This window comes from Bos indicus x Bos taurus, chromosome X (assembly GCF_003369695.1).
Source record: "Bos indicus x Bos taurus breed Angus x Brahman F1 hybrid chromosome X, Bos_hybrid_MaternalHap_v2.0, whole genome shotgun sequence".
Taxonomy (NCBI): Eukaryota; Metazoa; Chordata; class Mammalia; order Artiodactyla; family Bovidae; genus Bos; species Bos indicus x Bos taurus.
The window spans coordinates 37154472-37170905 of NC_040105.1; the positions used below are offsets into that span (position 1 = coordinate 37154472).

General features: G+C 40.9%; 1 protein-coding gene across 1 annotated transcript in view; it reads left to right on the forward strand.

Moving 5' to 3' along the window:
* LOC113887580 (cytochrome b-245 heavy chain) overlaps window positions 1-15906 on the forward strand; it is a 34051-nt gene extending 18145 nt beyond the window's left edge. The window contains exons 7-13 of the mRNA XM_027534764.1: window positions 296-425; window positions 2808-2900; window positions 5569-5822; window positions 7100-7262; window positions 9198-9344; window positions 11834-11958; window positions 13398-15906. Coding sequence (XP_027390565.1) covers window positions 296-425; window positions 2808-2900; window positions 5569-5822; window positions 7100-7262; window positions 9198-9344; window positions 11834-11958; window positions 13398-13524 — 1039 coding nt within the window. The 3' untranslated portion in view covers window positions 13525-15906. The remainder of the gene's footprint in view (window positions 1-295; window positions 426-2807; window positions 2901-5568; window positions 5823-7099; window positions 7263-9197; window positions 9345-11833; window positions 11959-13397) is intronic.
* Window positions 15907-16434: the final 528 nt, after the last annotated feature.

Sequence of the window (16434 nt, forward strand, 5' to 3'; positions counted from 1 at the left end):
GGATGTGGGATCTTAGTTCCCAGACCAGGGATCAAACCCACATCCCCTGCAGTGGAAGCTTGGAATCTCAGCCACTGGACTGGCAGGGAAGTCCCCATATAATTTTTTTTTTCTATTGCTAAAGATCATGCATTTTTCCCTTCCTCTAATCTATTTGGAGGGGACAATAAGATATTGCTTGTAAATGAAAAGTATAAGACCCATATTAGAATACTAAAAACATGTCCAGAATCTCAAAAAATTAAGAACTTAATGTCTCATTTCTAAATGGTCAGGTCTTACATTTCCTCCTCAGGCGGATTGTACGTGGGCAGACTGCAGAGAGTTTGTTGAAACACCAACCAAGAAACTGTTATCAAAACATCTCACAGTGGGGAAAAATAGAGAACTGCCCAATCCCAGAGTTCTCTGGGAACCCTCCTATGGTACGTACAACCCATTGTTGCTATTATAGTTTCATTACCAATAATCTTCAAACTGCATCTAAGAAATAATACAAATGTCATAGAGTTGTCCATTATGAATGTCATGGAACTGCTAGGATAAGTATCCAGTGTTTTTCTGCTATGCTAATTGTCTAGAATTAGTTCTTGAAAAGTAACCTTTACATTAGTCTGTTATGAGCATCCTGATATAAAACTTGGAAAAGTATTGTTTTTTTAAAGTGCATTTGGATTCAAGAACTTCTATTTCTTCTGGATATGATGGTGATGATAATATCAGTTAATGATTTTCAGAGGGATTCCATCCTGAGCTGAATTGGAAAGCTCAGATAATGATTTATAATATAAGGAGCCAGGAGCCTCCTCAGATACCAGGAAATAAGATTTTCTATCCCTCTTTCAGAGCTGGGTGGAAATTTGTTAGATGGTACATAGGGCTGCCATTAGGCATCAGGAGGTCCTGTCTGTGAATAAAGGAGACTGGAGAGCTAGGTTCATGCCAACACCCAATGGCACTTCATGGTAGAGCAGGAGTGTGGCAAGGGTGACCAAGGGAAAGGATGCTAAAATATTTCTCTTTTGTTGGGAACTCTCAAGAACTCCATTTCTCTGTTCCATAGAGTGAGAAGTGAACCCTATGATTTTCATACCTTTTCCCCCCATTGGCAAGCAATACACATAGTTGGTTATTATGTTAGCTATTGGTATAAAACTAAGCAAAAATCAACGTTTGTATAGGTCTTCTGAAAAGGATCAGTAATTGTGTCCTTAAACACAGTATAATATAAAGGCAAATTTCCCATCCCATTTCTCCTTCCTTTTTCCCTACTCTCCTAATATGAGTACTCTTCCTCTAGAAACAGCATGCTGTCTGAGGACTTAACATCTTTCAGCATCCTTACTTATTAATGAAAGTAACCAGACACATCACTGAACTACCCCCACTACATAGAGACATCAATTGTTGTTGTTGTCGTTGTTTTAGTCACTCAGTCTCATCTGACTCTTTGCGACCCCTATGGACTATAGCCCGCCAGGCTCCTCTGTCCATGGGATTCTCCAGGCAAGAATACTGGAGTGGGTTGCCATTTCCGTCTCCCGGGGATCTTCCCAACCCAGGGACTGAACCCACATCTCCTGCATGGCAGGTGGATTCTTTACCGCTGAGCCAACAGGAAAGCCCAGAGTCATCAATAGAAAGGATTAAAAGGAAACTGTATTGCAGGTCCTCTTCTGAGTTGGGGAAGGCACATTTCCTTGAAGACAGCTGGAGTCAGAATGCTACTACCTTAACAGACACGTACCTCAGAAATGCTCCTGGGGTTCTGGGAAGATTAGAGGCGATGTCCAACACCTGGCTCCATTCAATGTGGCCCCAGGTCGCCCCCAGGAAATAGATGGATAATGCTAGATGGTTTGAAAAACCTGACCCATGAAATTGAAGGCCAGTAGCAGAGAATTTATGACCTCCAGGCAGATATTTTTCAACTTTGATTGGAGATAGGGCTATTTGGGTGCTCTCAACTTCCAACAATAAGTTTCTTAAAAATTTTCATAGGAAGATCATAAGTGAGAGTATGGAAAGTCCTCTGGGATTTCTTCCCCTCTTGGAATCCCTTCTGGAATGTCATATTTTAGATGATATCACCTTCTAAAATTCTTTGCTACTTCAGATATTCAACTAGGAACCTAACTGACTGAATCCCAGGATGGATCTGTTTGGTCTAAATAATTTTGGACAGCCAACAATGCCACAGAGTAATTCCAGTGGTCTGAAACATTGCAGATTCTGACAAGAGGGGACTCTAGAAAAAGCTAAAACTCTCTGGATCTGTCCCTATTCAGCAAGTACATTGCTCTGAGAACTTGCAAGAATATTGGAGAAACAGCTAAATTCTTACATGAAATTTCTCATCTTGTGATGAGTTAAGCTTTGACTACGTGACTAAGAGAAAGTAATTGCAATGTTACATTAAAAATATGATGTTGTTGAAATGCTATCCTTTAGAGAAACGTTAATTCCGAAACCAACTTTACTCTGCTGTAGGATTATTGCAACTCCTATTGCAACAGTAGGAGGAAATCCCATTCTTGGGGCAGTTCCTCTTGGGAGAGTTTCATACTGTAGATATAGTTCCCCAATGTGACCAAAGAGAATGTTCATTTTTACTGGCTCAGAAATTTATTTTAACTTCAGGTATTTTCATGCATTCTTTTATGGAAGAAATTTACTAATATAATATCAAATATTTAAACAAGCCCACAAATGTTAGTTGCATTTCTAAAATGTTTTGTCCTCGTGAATCTTTTATTAACTACCACCCCTTAACACATGCTTTTTTTCATTGTTTGTTCTGATTACAGACTTGGAAATGGATAGTGGGTCCCATGTTCCTGTATCTCTGTGAGAGGTTGGTACGGTTTTGGAGATCTCAACAGAAGGTGGTCATCACCAAGGTAGGCACTGGCTTAGGAATGACTATCTAACTATATCATGGACAAGTCTACCCAAGTTCTCTACAACACTGTCAGAACTGTCTTTTACTTGGTTTCTTTTGATTAAACTTAGGGCAGAGCGATGACCTATGGTTTGTTTCAATGCCCCTAGCCTGATAGTCAAATGATTGGACCTTTTCATTGGGGAAACTAGAATTTAACATTTTCTGTTGAAAAATGAATGAAAATGTTTTATGTAAATGAATTTGCGTTGTGTGTGTGTGTGTGTTAAGGGGAGAGGCATGAGGGATGATGTGATTAGTTAAGAGTAAAGGAGCAAAAGAGATGAGTTCAAAAGGTCACAAAGGTCATTTATTGAGCCTTAAAATATTCAGATGCCGAAAAAATCAGGGAACCAGGGCAGGTCTTACTGAAACAGAGATCATTCCCCAGGTCCTCTTTGCCTCCTTCTCTGCTTTGTATGTAGTAACAGAATGTCAGAGTTAATGTCCTCAAAGTCTTCAGTAAGCTAACTAAACTTCATTGAAAGTTGAGTCTGGTAACTTCAAATATATATCAGTTTATTCCCCTCATGTCAATGCCACTTCTTATCACTAAATAAATAAATATCTAACTAAATAAATAGAAATAGAATCCCCTTATTATAGTTTCAGGAAACATCAGACAAGACTATTTTATCAAATAAAATTGAATTCAATTCAGTTCAAAAAGTATTTACCAAAGTTTACAATGGGTTGCTTTTGCAAAACACACAAAACCTTCCTGTCCACCTACCTCTTCTTTCTGGACCTCTATGGCAGGTCATAGGAACGTAGTCCAGCTGGCAATGGAGATCTTGAAATATAGGAAGCCACAACAGTTCTCCTTTTATGATATTTATATTGTATGAGGAAAAGCCCACAGATCAGCAAAAAGATCAACCACAAAATTTCCCTTACTAGACTAAAACGAACTAACCAGACAAGTATTTCTGCTAGGCCTATTTCTAAGGCAAACTTGTTTTCCTGTGAATAAAATGAATATCCATTTTCTTCTCATGTCAACACATGTAAGAAACGAAGTACTCTCCAAAAGTATTTTGTGACTGTGTTGTCCACTAGGACATTTTACTCCCTCCTATCCCAGCGTCGCCTGTGGTGGCAACATTGCGTTATGGTAAAAATCATGTTCACCACACAAAATTGCAGTGTGAGCAGCATAATTTTCGAAGTCATTTTCATCAATCTTTATTTTCTGTTTTCAAAATGAAGCTTTACACCTCCTTAATTCAGTGATGAAGGGACATGGGTTGCAGCCTTGTCATTTAAGTTATATTTGAATCACAAATTTTGGAAACATTTGACAATTTTTCTTAAAAGAATTTCGTATTCTCCTACTCCTCACTCATGAAAAGAAAAGCTCAGCAGTATCAGTCAACATTGTGCTCAGTCCCTTCAGTCGTGTCCGACTCTTTGCAGCCCCATGGACTGTAGCCTGTCAGGCTCCTCTGTCCATGGGATTTTCCAGGCAAGAATACTGGAGTAGGTTGCCATGCCTTCTTCCAGGGGATCTTTCCAACCCAGGGATTGAACCAGTGTCTCCTGTGTCTCTTGCGTCACAGGTGGATTCCTTACCACCGAGCTACCAGAGAAGCCCCTCAGTCAACATTAGGAGACTGCTATTTTGTTTCTATTGATTTTCCTTTCCTTTGATGTCCCTTGGTTTGTTTTCTGTTGTACATATAAAGTCCTCCTGAGATCTCAGGAATCATCACGGGAACAGCATATTACAATGAAAGCATTTTGTTGTGTTCTATTTTTATTTTTATTTACCAACTCACCAGTTGATGGGCATTTAGACTGTTTCCAAATTATTTTGCTATTGTAAACAAAGCTATTATGAACATTCAGGTACATGGAGAACGAACAATGGGTGGATGGGGCCTGGCTTTGGGAGAGATGGACAGTGCACTCCCCAAGTAGGAAGAAACAGAAACAATGCATGAAATCAGGCAGGCTCAAGGTGGGACGTGGGACAAAGACAGACCAGCACCTTAGGCTTGGTTTGGGGGACGTTGCTATAGAACTGTGAATGGGGTCACCTTCTGCCTCTGTCTGGCTGCTAAGGCTCTTGATCAATCCCCCTGGGGAAACAGGAAAGCTGAATAGGAAACCATCTCTTCTTCCTGTTTCTAGCTACTGCCTTGATTTCTTAAAGGAAAAAAAATCACAGTAAGTCGGAGTCTTAGGTTGAATTCCCTAGCCAAGACTCAGAGACAGAGAACTGCATGCAGAAGGCTTATCCGGGGCGTGTTCTCAGGAGATGAACTTGTAAAAGGAAAAAAAGGCAGGGCTGGGGGAAGAAAATGGGTGGCTGTCAAAGTGGTTGCAACTGCAGCCTCAGCTGATCCTACAGGAAGTGCTAGAGCTGGGATGGCCCCTGGGAGTTGTCCCAAAGTGAGGAGAAGGGCCAGGCCTTTGGGTCCCTGCATCAGAGCTCATTGTGGGCCACTGGCTACAGTCAAGGGCTATTCCCAGTTAGAGATTCATTTGCTGAAAGAACTACTCTGTTGGCCCTGAAGAAGGAACCTGGGTGGGGCCTCTTAGCTCAGCCTCTTATCCATACAGACACTGACAAGACAAGTACTGGGAGAAAGGGGCATTTCCAGAGACATGTTTTATTTCCATAGGTGGTCACTCACCCTTTCAAAACCATCGAGCTCCAGATGAAGAAGAAAGGATTCAAGATGGAGGTGGGCCAATACATTTTCGTCAAGTGTCCCGTGGTGTCCAAGCTGGAGTGGCACCCTTTCACCCTGACCTCTGCCCCTGAGGAAGACTTCTTTAGCATCCATATCCGCATCGTGGGGGACTGGACAGAGGGACTCTTCAAAGCTTGTGGCTGTGATAAGCAGGAGTTTCAAGATGCCTGGAAACTACCAAAGTGAGTACAGAGTGCCTGTTACAAAGGTGCATGAGTTCAGGAAAATATGTCACTAAATAGTTTTGCTTCTCCCATCTCTTACTCCAGTAGCCCCTGAGTCTTAACAAAACACACAGATTCTGCAAACAGAGGTAACGATCTCTGTGTTCCCCATCTTACATGTGGTGAAGCGTTAGTCTCTCAGTCATGTCCGAGTCTTTGAGACCCCAGGCACTGTAGCCCACCAGGCTCCTCTGTCCATGGAATTCTCCAGGCAAGAATACTGGAGTGGGTTGGCATTCAGTTCTCTAGGGGATCTTCCCGACCCAGGGATTGAACCCTGGTCTCCTGTGTCTTCTGCATTGCAGGTGGATTCTTTACCATCTGAGCCACCAGGGAAGCTGTTTATGCATATCTGTATAAATCTTATGTAAAATATAAAATATTTGAATCATATGTTAATCATGAATATTCCCTAATGCCTTTACATTTGTAAGGGTCAAGGTCAAGGTATATTAACTTTCAATCAAAGCTATACTTAAAATTTAATTGCTATACATTATTTGAAGGGAGATATGTCTCCAATACAGGAGACATAAGACACTCTGGTTCCATCCCTGGGTCGGGAAGATTCCCTGGAGGAGGGCATACCAACCCTCTCCAGTATTCTTGCCTGGAGAATCCCATGGACAGATGAGCCTGGCGGGCCACAGTCCATAGAGCTGCAAAGAGTCAGACGTGACTGAAGTGACTAAGCATGCATGCATGCCAGATATTACTCAGTTGGCCTCCTTCTTCGCACATGCCTAACATGGCGTCAGGCGTTAGTAGATGCTGAAGAAAAGTTGGTCAAATAACTCAATGACTAGACAAATGAAAAGTGGAGATAATAAATTCATAAGATATTATAGCATGGAAAACTTCTCACTTTAATGTGCAAGAATTTCAAGTGTGGGCTGCCCTGGCAAAACACAGACATGTGTGTGTGAGTGTGTATGTGAGTGTGTGTGTGTGTGTTTGATGTGTGAAGGGAGGTACAGGAAAAAATACCCCCGAGAGTTACCGCATATTTTAGCTAAATATTTAGTTAGCTAAAAATTCCTCTTCTTACTTCCAACCCCAATGTTCACACCGAGTTGGTTACTTGAAAGCCGTCTCACAGAAGAAAGTGCCACATCATCAATACATCTTCCCGGTTTGCAGTGACGTATTGCACACCCCCAGTGATAATGTGTGCCCCCTCTGCCTGTGAAGAGCAAGACATCTGTGTAACCATCTCCCCCCATACTTCCCTCCAGGATAGCTGTTGACGGGCCCTTTGGCACTGCCAGTGAGGACGTGTTCAGTTACGAGGTGGTGATGTTAGTGGGAGCAGGGATCGGGGTTACGCCCTTTGCATCCATCCTCAAGTCGGTCTGGTACAAATATTGCAATAAAGCCCCAAATCTGAGGCTCAAAAAGGTAGGTTCTTTCTTTTTTTCAGAGAGCTTGGACTAGTCATCACACTCTGCCAAGTGAAGCCTCAAAGAGCCGTCAGGGCAGTGGCTGGCAGAGATCAGACGAAGTGAAGACAAGTTCTGGGTGGTTTCAGAGAGGCAGGCTTCTCACAAAAGGGCTATTTGATAAATTAAAGGTGTCTCTGGGACTTACCTGGTGTTCCAGTGGTTAGGACTCAGTACTTTCACTGCCAAGGGCTTCAAGTTCGATGCCTGGTCAGGGAACTAAGATCCCGCAAGCCTCGCAGCACCACCAAACAAACAAACAAATAAGTGTGTTTCTATAGAAGCAGGCCTATTATTGAAAGTAATATACCATAGAAGCAGGCCTATTATGGAAAGTAATATACCATATTTGCATGGTATTACTAGAAATTCAGAAGAGAGAGAGCTAAAGTGTTCACAATCCCAATCCAGTAATTCTCCTTTTGGTAAATTCTCTTCCAACACTTTTCCACTTGTTTATATATTTTTAGAAAGCTGCATATATTGAGTATGTACAATTTCATGTCCCACCCTTTTGGAAACATATAGTGTTTTTCAGTGTTGTCACAAGCTTGCTAATAATCATTTTTGATGAGTCCTTCATGTTCCGTTGAGAGGATATAGAATAATTTTTCTATCATCTTATGTTAGATATTGAGGTAGATTCCATTTCCAGTCACCCCTCCCCCACATTTATTTGCAGGAGGAGGGCAGGAGACATGTCCTTTCATGACACTTTTACTTTATATGACTGTCTCCTCAGAGTAAAGTCCCAGGGGAATTTTTGGTCCCATGTAAGTTGGGTTTCATTGCCTGAGAAACAACATCTTTAATAAAGCTTGAGTCACTCTAATGACTGTTGTTGTTTAGTCACTAAGTTGTGTCCAAGTCTTTGTGACCCCATAGACTGTAGCCCAGCAGGCTCCTCTGTCCATGGGATTTCCCAGGCAAGAATACTGGAGTGGGTTGCCATTTCTTTATCCAGGGGATCTTCCTGAGAGATAACCTCTAATAGGCACATGGAGCTGACTTTGACTTTCATTCTCCCTTCCCCTCTTTTCAATATTGAGGAGGTGTGGGTAGAACTACTTTTTCCCCTAGAACTCAGAGGTGTCTGGTGTAGCAGGCAGGGAAGTTGCATGGTGGCAACCATGGCTCATCTACATCCTACTGATCTTTCTGAAAGGAGAGTCCAAGGAAGTGAGGAATTCTGAGAGGGCAAGAGCAGCCCCAGGGGGCAAGTGGTGGGTTCATGTTTTCTTCTTAAGCTACAGATTTCTAAGAACAAGCTGTTTATTTACTATCCTGCTGTGTAAAGGCCAGAACAGGTTCATGCAAGCTAGTTTGTCAAATATCTAGAGTTTTCTAAAAACCTATGTTTCTAGGCATTCTGAGCAACAGGGAAAAGTGGAAGGTGGGAGGGTAGAAATCCATATGTCAATGCTGATAGGTGTCTATTTAAATATAATCTACTTAAGTCACAGATATAGAGAACTAACTGGTGGTTACCAGTGGGGAGAAGGGACAGGGAAGGGCAACATAGGGGGAGAGGATCAAAAGATACAAACTATTAGAAATAAAATAAGCTACAAGGATATACAGCATGGGGAATATAGCCAATGATTTATAATAATTATAAATGGGGTATAACATTTGGAATTGTTGATCACTCTCCTATACACTTGTGATTTGTATAATACTATACATCAACTATACTTCAATTTAAAAATAAAATATATATATATAATGGTTGGATGGCATCATCAACTCAATACACATGAGTTTGAGCAAAATCCAGAAGATGGTAAAGGACTGTGAAGCCTGGCATGCTACAGTCCATGGGGTTGCAAAGAGTTGGACATGACTGAATGACTGAACAGCAAATAATCTGCTTCACGGTCTGTTCCCCTCTCAGATCTACTTCTACTGGCTGTGCCGGGACACACATGCCTTTGAGTGGTTTGCGGACCTGCTGCAGCTGCTGGAAACACAGATGCAGGAGAAGAACAACACGGACTTCCTCAGCTACAACATCTGCCTCACTGGCTGGGATGAGTCTCAGGTAAGGACAAGATCCCCAATCTCAGGTCTGTCCCATAGCACCCAGGGCTTACCGACTTCCCTTTGGCTACTGGAGTGTCTTGTGTACTGGTTTTAAGAATAGTCAGTGGGTTCAGGTGATCCACCGCATTCACTCTGACTCAGTATGCCCATATGTTCAGACTGTTGAGACTAAATTCAAAGCTGGTATCTGTGGGACAGGTCAAAGCTAGGGAGCCTACAAAGAAGTCAGAGCCATGACTGTGACCTTGTTAGAGCAATGCCCCACCCAGGGGTATTGAACCAGTTGGATAAGATGATCCACTGGGTTATGGGAGAAAAGAAAATATTAGCTTTCTCTCACTCTCTTTCTGTGTGTGTGTGTTAGTGTGTATGTATGTGTGTGTGTGTATATATATATATATATATATACATATATATATACACATGCATATGTATGTTGCTGTTGTTTAGTCACGAAGTCATGTCCGACTCTTTTGTGACCCCGTGGACTGTAACCCTCCAGGTTCCTCTGTCCCTTGGATTTCCCAGGCAAGAATACTGGAGTGGGGTTGCTATTTCCTACTCCAGGGGATCTTCCAGACCCAGGGGTCTCCTGCATTGGCAGGCAGATTCTTTACCGCCAAGCCCCCTGGGAAGCCCATAAATACACATGCATATATATGGGTATGTATATGGGTATATATTCCTTTAATTTGTATTATGTATGTTTTATAATATACATAATATATTTAATAAGGAGTCATAATAACTGGTAATAATTCTTAAGCATATGCTTGTGCCAAGTATTCTTCTTAGTGTTTACATAGATTGTCTAATTAAATCCTCACAACCACCTTATAAGTAGCTATTAGCCTTATCCATATTTTACAGATAGGGAAGCCAAGGCCCAGAACAGCTTAGGTCATTTGTCCAAGAGCATCCAAGTAATAAATGCTCCAGGACCTGCACTCTTAGCCACTTCCAGTAGTTCATGATAATCATTTGCAAATAAATCAGTATATATCTAGTGAAGGTGATATATGTATGTATATATGTATACATGGGTGTAGTACACATATGTATATATACTCCCTCCTGAGACATTTAGCAATGAAATTGTGAATTTTCAATGGATAAAACAATTACAGCTACAAGTATTGATAAGATAACAATTCACGAGACAACCCCCCACAACAAAGAACTATCTGGCCTCAAATGTCTAAAGTGGTGAGACTGAGAAACTTAGAAACAAGTTAGTGATTCCTAGCAGGTAACGTGTTTCTAAATAAGCAAACATTAATGACTTGGCCCAGAAGCAGCCTAACTGTCGTCCTGAGTGAGGAGCTAAGGCAAGAGTTTCTGGTCACTGGCTCAACTGGCCACACCCATACACTGGCTCCTCATCAGAGACATTTTTCACATGTGCCTTGTACCTGTGAAAACTGACTTCTTCTCATTCAGGTTTTGGCATATTGCCTATCATAAATTCTCCAAGTCTTCAGAAAGTTTTGTAGGTCCCGTAGGTCCCACAAACATAGGTCCCGGGCCACATGACCATGAAAATTGCTGCTCTAGAAAAAGTGGTTTTAGGATGTCACTTCTCCAATTTAAAGACAAAGCGACAAACAGACTTTGATAAAAATGAAACCCAGGGGGAAAAATGTATAATATATAAATTGCTCTGCAGTTCTGTTTTTTTCAAAAGCCAGTTTTTTGTTTTTTTTTCCCCCCAGTGGGAAATTTTTTGCATTGAAAAATAGTTATCTTGCTTTGCAAAACTTTGTGTGTACAGGATTATTAAACCAGGGAAACCACCCTTCTTAACCTCTTCCATCCCCATTATCCATCCCCTGTCCAGTAAATTTAAAATCTGATTTAATTGTTAAATTTAATTAACCATTTTTACCAAAAAATACCTGTGGTTCAAACTGAGGCTCCCTAGAATGGTAACAGAAAGCAACCCCCCACCCCCCCCAACACACACAATTAATAGCTTTAGGCTTGGTTTGATGTCTCATTACATTAGCAAAATATGAGTGTATTTGAATCTATGATTGTCTTAATTCTTAGTGATTCTCTCAAAACAGTGGGAGTATATTCAGGACAGACTGCTAGATGTACTGCAGAGAGAAAAACAGTGAAACAGAATTTAAATCGTACCCACACTTTAAAGTCTGGCTCAAATGCTGCCACCCTGAGACATATCCTCCACTTGTCCTCCCTTCTTTGTTCTCATGGAGATGTTTGTGCCTCCTCTATGGCATTCATGGTACCTTAGTCTACAAACAGGATTGCCCACCTTTTTACTTCAAGGTCTCCCTTTCTAGACTATAAATGGCTTGAAATCAGTGTGTTCAGTGTTGTTGACCGTCTAGCTTCTGGCATAATGCCTTGCTTCATATATGTACATTTAGAATGGGTAGAGCTTGGTTTGTGGGATATGTTAGTCTATCTGTGTGTGTTTATAGAGCATGACTCTTTTTTCTGAATTCATGTCCTTTCTTGCAGGCCAGTCACTTTGCTATGCATCATGACGAGGAGAAAGATGTAATCACAGGCCTGAAACAAAAGACCTTGTATGGACGACCCAACTGGGATAACGAGTTCAAGACCATTGGAAGTCAACATCCCAAGTAAGGAGTTCCCCCAACAGAGTATTCTTGAGGCTTACGGTCTGTGTAAAGCAGCAGGTCCCAAACACAGCTAAATTTATATATTCTGGAAACTAAAATATCTAGATAACTATATTCACACTCATAAAAGGTTCTAAATATCTCTCACTTTAAGAAGTCTTTAAATCACACCCAACATTGACTGGTGAGTTCCAAACAGATTCCTAGGCCCCACCTCAGGCTTTCTGAACCCTGCTGCCCCCAAGTAGGCCCATAACTCAATTCTTTGCTTTTATCTCCTAAATTTCACTCATGTATCTGCTTCTATTAATTCAACAAGATTTATATTGTTTACTAAGGAGACACTGGCCCCATTTTCATGTATAGCTTTTGGGTCCTAGATCATAAGTTGACAGATACCCCAGGTCCTTCCTGCCCTCACTAAAGCTTTAGTCATTATGAAGCTTTGAGGAGATCTTTTCTCTTGTTAGAACACATGATAAACTCAAGAAATCACCATAAATACACTCTTTATGTCATTGCTTCTTACACTTTAATGAACATGTAAATCACTTGGAGGAGCTTTTTAAAATGCTGATTTAGTATATGTGGGGTGGGGCCCAAGAATCTCCATTCTTGGCTTTGAATGGCTTTTTGAGTTTTCTTGAAATCTTAACATGAACAAGGAATTGGAAATACAGTCACATCAAAAAACAAATTATCACAGCTTTGACATTTAAGCCAAACAGATATTTTAGGGCAGATTTGAAAAAATTGTGAAGTCATAACAATTTAAAAACACAGCTGACCTACTTCAATAATATGAATTCTTGAAAAGCTGACACCAGGGCTCTGGTCTGAAACCACGGCTAGAGGAACAAGGCTTTAGAGTCTAAAAAGTTGAAGGACAAAGCCACACCAAGTTGTTAGCAGAGTTGCCGTTCCTAAGGCGGGTTTGTTCCTGATTTTAAGGCACTGGAGGGACTTCCCTGATGGTCCAATGGTTAAAAGTCTGTGTTTCAAATACAGGAGGGTGTGGTTCGATCCTGGGTCAGGGAACTAAGCTCTTACATGTCCCATGGTGTGGTCAAAAATAATTTTTTTTTTAAAAAGATGCTGGAGTGTCTGAGAACACAGAGCCCTGAAAGGAAGTAGACCACAGGCTCACAAATTCACCACCATTTTCTCTGTGGTAGAAGTTTCCATAAACCTTGCTTGAATGTCATTTTTTTTTTTCAATAAAGTCAGCTGCCTTTTGAAGTAGCCAGCTGCCCCCATAAATAGGACCAAGCCACCCTTCCAAGGGTCACCTGAACTCTGTCATTTGTGGAAAGACAAAGGAGCTGAGGAGACTCTGCTCTGAGGCCTAAAATCAGTAGGAAATCTCCTCATGTGCTTTGTAATTGATCCCATCCCAAAGCCTAAAACTGTCTTTTTCTTTCTCTTTTTCTCCCCAAAAGTACCAGAATAGGAGTCTTCCTCTGCGGACCGGAAGCCTTGGCTGACACCCTTAATAAGCAGTGCATCTCCAACTCCGACTCTGGCCCCAGGGGAGTGCATTTCATTTTCAACAAGGAAAACTTCTAACTGGTCTCTTCCTTGAGGAAATAAATGTGGGTTGTACCACTGAATAACCAAGTAATGCTAGTGGATAATATAAGTTCCTCCCTTTAAAAAAAAAAGAAAAAGGAACTATGATGTGATGATTTTCCCTGAGAGGAATGTCAAAGATTTTTAATGGTGATAAATTTGCATTTGTATGGAGCTTTATGGTTTTCAGAGCAATTATATAAACTTTTTTTTTCCTTTTTTTTCCCCTTCACAGTAATGCCAGAGAAAGGTAGGGCAAAGATTCTCAGACTCACTTTTCAGGATGAAAAAAAAAAAAAGGTTCAAAATGGTGAAGTAACCTCCCTAAGATGAGACTGGCTCTAGGCCATCTGACTCTAGGTTTGGTGATCTTTCAGCAATAGCAGGTTGCCTGGAAATTGGTTTGCATGCTCCCCCAAAGAAGAAGCAAACCAGGGAATAATTATTCATATTCCCTTTTGTGTCATCTTTGTTATCATTATTGTTCTATTGAAGGAAACTTTCCAAGTAGGAGATAATTTATGTTGAGAATGATTCATCACTTAATAGTGATGACATCCTCCAGTTTACCAATATAGCAGCCTAACTGGGTCAGAGATTTCTCCTAAAAAAGAATATTAGACTGACTGGATGTATGTATGACCCACCATTTACACTGGTGCTTGGCAGAGAGTGGATACTCATTGAAAGTTAGCTGAATGAATGAGTGAAAAGACATTTAGAACCATACAGTGCCAAGGTAGAATCAACGGAAAGCCTTAAACAGTATTATCTGAGGAAATCACTTCTGATACTCTAGTTGACCAAACGAGCCTCATTCTCTTAAGGGTACAGAACAGGCTAAGGTTAGTAACCAATGGGTTGTCCTGTCCAAACACTCTTATTTGAAGCATTGCACCAAAGGGAGATGGAGGCAGAGAAATGAACTCCTCTCATAACTCTGGCTGGCTCCTTTAGTCCTGCTCCTGATGCTATGAAAGAAATGCAAACTAATTTATTGCCCAAAACGGTCCTCTCCAGCCAGCACTTGTGAATTTGAAATTAAGAATTGTGACAAGTATGTATCTGACAGCTGCTTTAAATAGCATCCACCCTTTATTTTACTTAAATACACATGGAAAATTGATCTTACTAGTGTAACTAATGATTTATCCTTCTATCGTCATGATCATAATAAAATTTACATCCCAGAAACTAAATCCCTAGCTCCAATAGAATATTCTGGATATTCATGAGTTCAAGAATCTCTAAATCACTGTTAATGTAACTGCCCCTACTTCTGGGAATGAAAAACAGCTTTATTTGTTATATTCTCTGCAGCCACAGATATTTAGAAGTAATCAACTTTAATAATGAGAAAGAAGGAGAAAGGAGCAGAGGGGAAGGGCAGAAGGCCAGGTTAGGAGGAAAGGGGAGGGAAGGAGGAAGACAATAGAAGGAAAGTGAGAGAAAGCCAAAAAAAAAAAAAAAGGCAAAAGGGAAGGGTAGGGGAAGGGGGTCATTTTCTACCCCAGATTTCTTAAAGTCTTGTATGTATTGAATGTAATTGCAGGAGCCATACACATATTCATTTTAGTTTGGTCACATAAGGTATTGAATCTGAAATTCTAGCCACAAATTTGATGCTGAGTGGACCTATTCAGGGACCAAGCTGAACTAGAAAGAACTCAGTTGTTCCATTGGGTCCCCAGGATGCCCAGGGCACTGAGGGCATCAAGTCAGGCTTGCTTTGGGAAGGTCATTTCCCCACGATGTCCAGGACTGTTTCTTCAAAGAGAAACTTAGGTCCACCCCATTCACACTGCACCTGAGGTATCAGTTCATTCATTCAACAAATTTGTATTGTGCTATTGCTATGACTCAGGCTCCATGTTTGTGGTTTCATTTCTTTATGCCAAAGTGCGAGCCAGAAGGGGGACCAGGGTTACAGGGAGTCTGAGAATCTGGGCCCTTGCTCCCTATGTGGCATAAGTAAAACCAGCTTCATTTGTTGCTCTGAAAATATTTCTCCAGGGTTTTCTATTTTTGACACACAGAGAGTTACGCCCTGTGTTATCCTGGTTATAAGATGAAAAATGAGTATAAATGCGCTTGTCATTATAAGAGCTTCCTTCCTGTTCCCCAGCCACCAGCTGCCCCTGCAGCCTTTTTAGATTTAGTATTTAGCAACAGTTACTGAGAGAACAATTAAGCATTATTTTTAATCTCAAGGCTATGAAGGCGTTTCTTATTTCTTTTGCTTTTGCAACATTGTGTTTATTAATTTGAATACTTGTAGATGTTGTGTGTGAATAGTTTGGGAGAGGGGGGGGGCCTGGGAGATAATTCTTGGGAAGAACTATCAAAATTGCACTCAATTATTAAAATGAATGAGCTCTCTCTGTGTCTGTGTTATTGATCTTCGTATTCAAGGATGGACTCAGAGGGCATAGATTTTCTCTGCCCCAGTGGGATTGAAATTCTCTGTATTTTCGTAGATGACATGTCAAACATGGCACAATTTCTGGATTGAGTAGGGAAAACTAAGTACTGAGTTCCGTACTGATATCCGGGTGACACTCACAACACTGATACAAGGAAATGGACAAGAGAGTATCACCTGATATTGTAGATAGAATTTCAAATGCAAAGAAGCCCTAGTATAGCAACTTCTTTTTTTTTTTCATTTCCACTCATCTTTTAGGTTCTAACTTTGCAGTTAGATGCCATCAAATCAGGTTATGAATAGATATACAGTTATGGTTCTGTGTTGGTAATTGTTCTAAATGAGTCATCCAATTATGATCCCCACATCTAGGAAAGGTATAGAGATGTGGGCATATGTTCCTGTGGGGATCAGCAAATGCTGCCATGGAGGGAAAGGTCATTAACTCAAACAAACATCAGCAACATAAACAGCTAATCTTT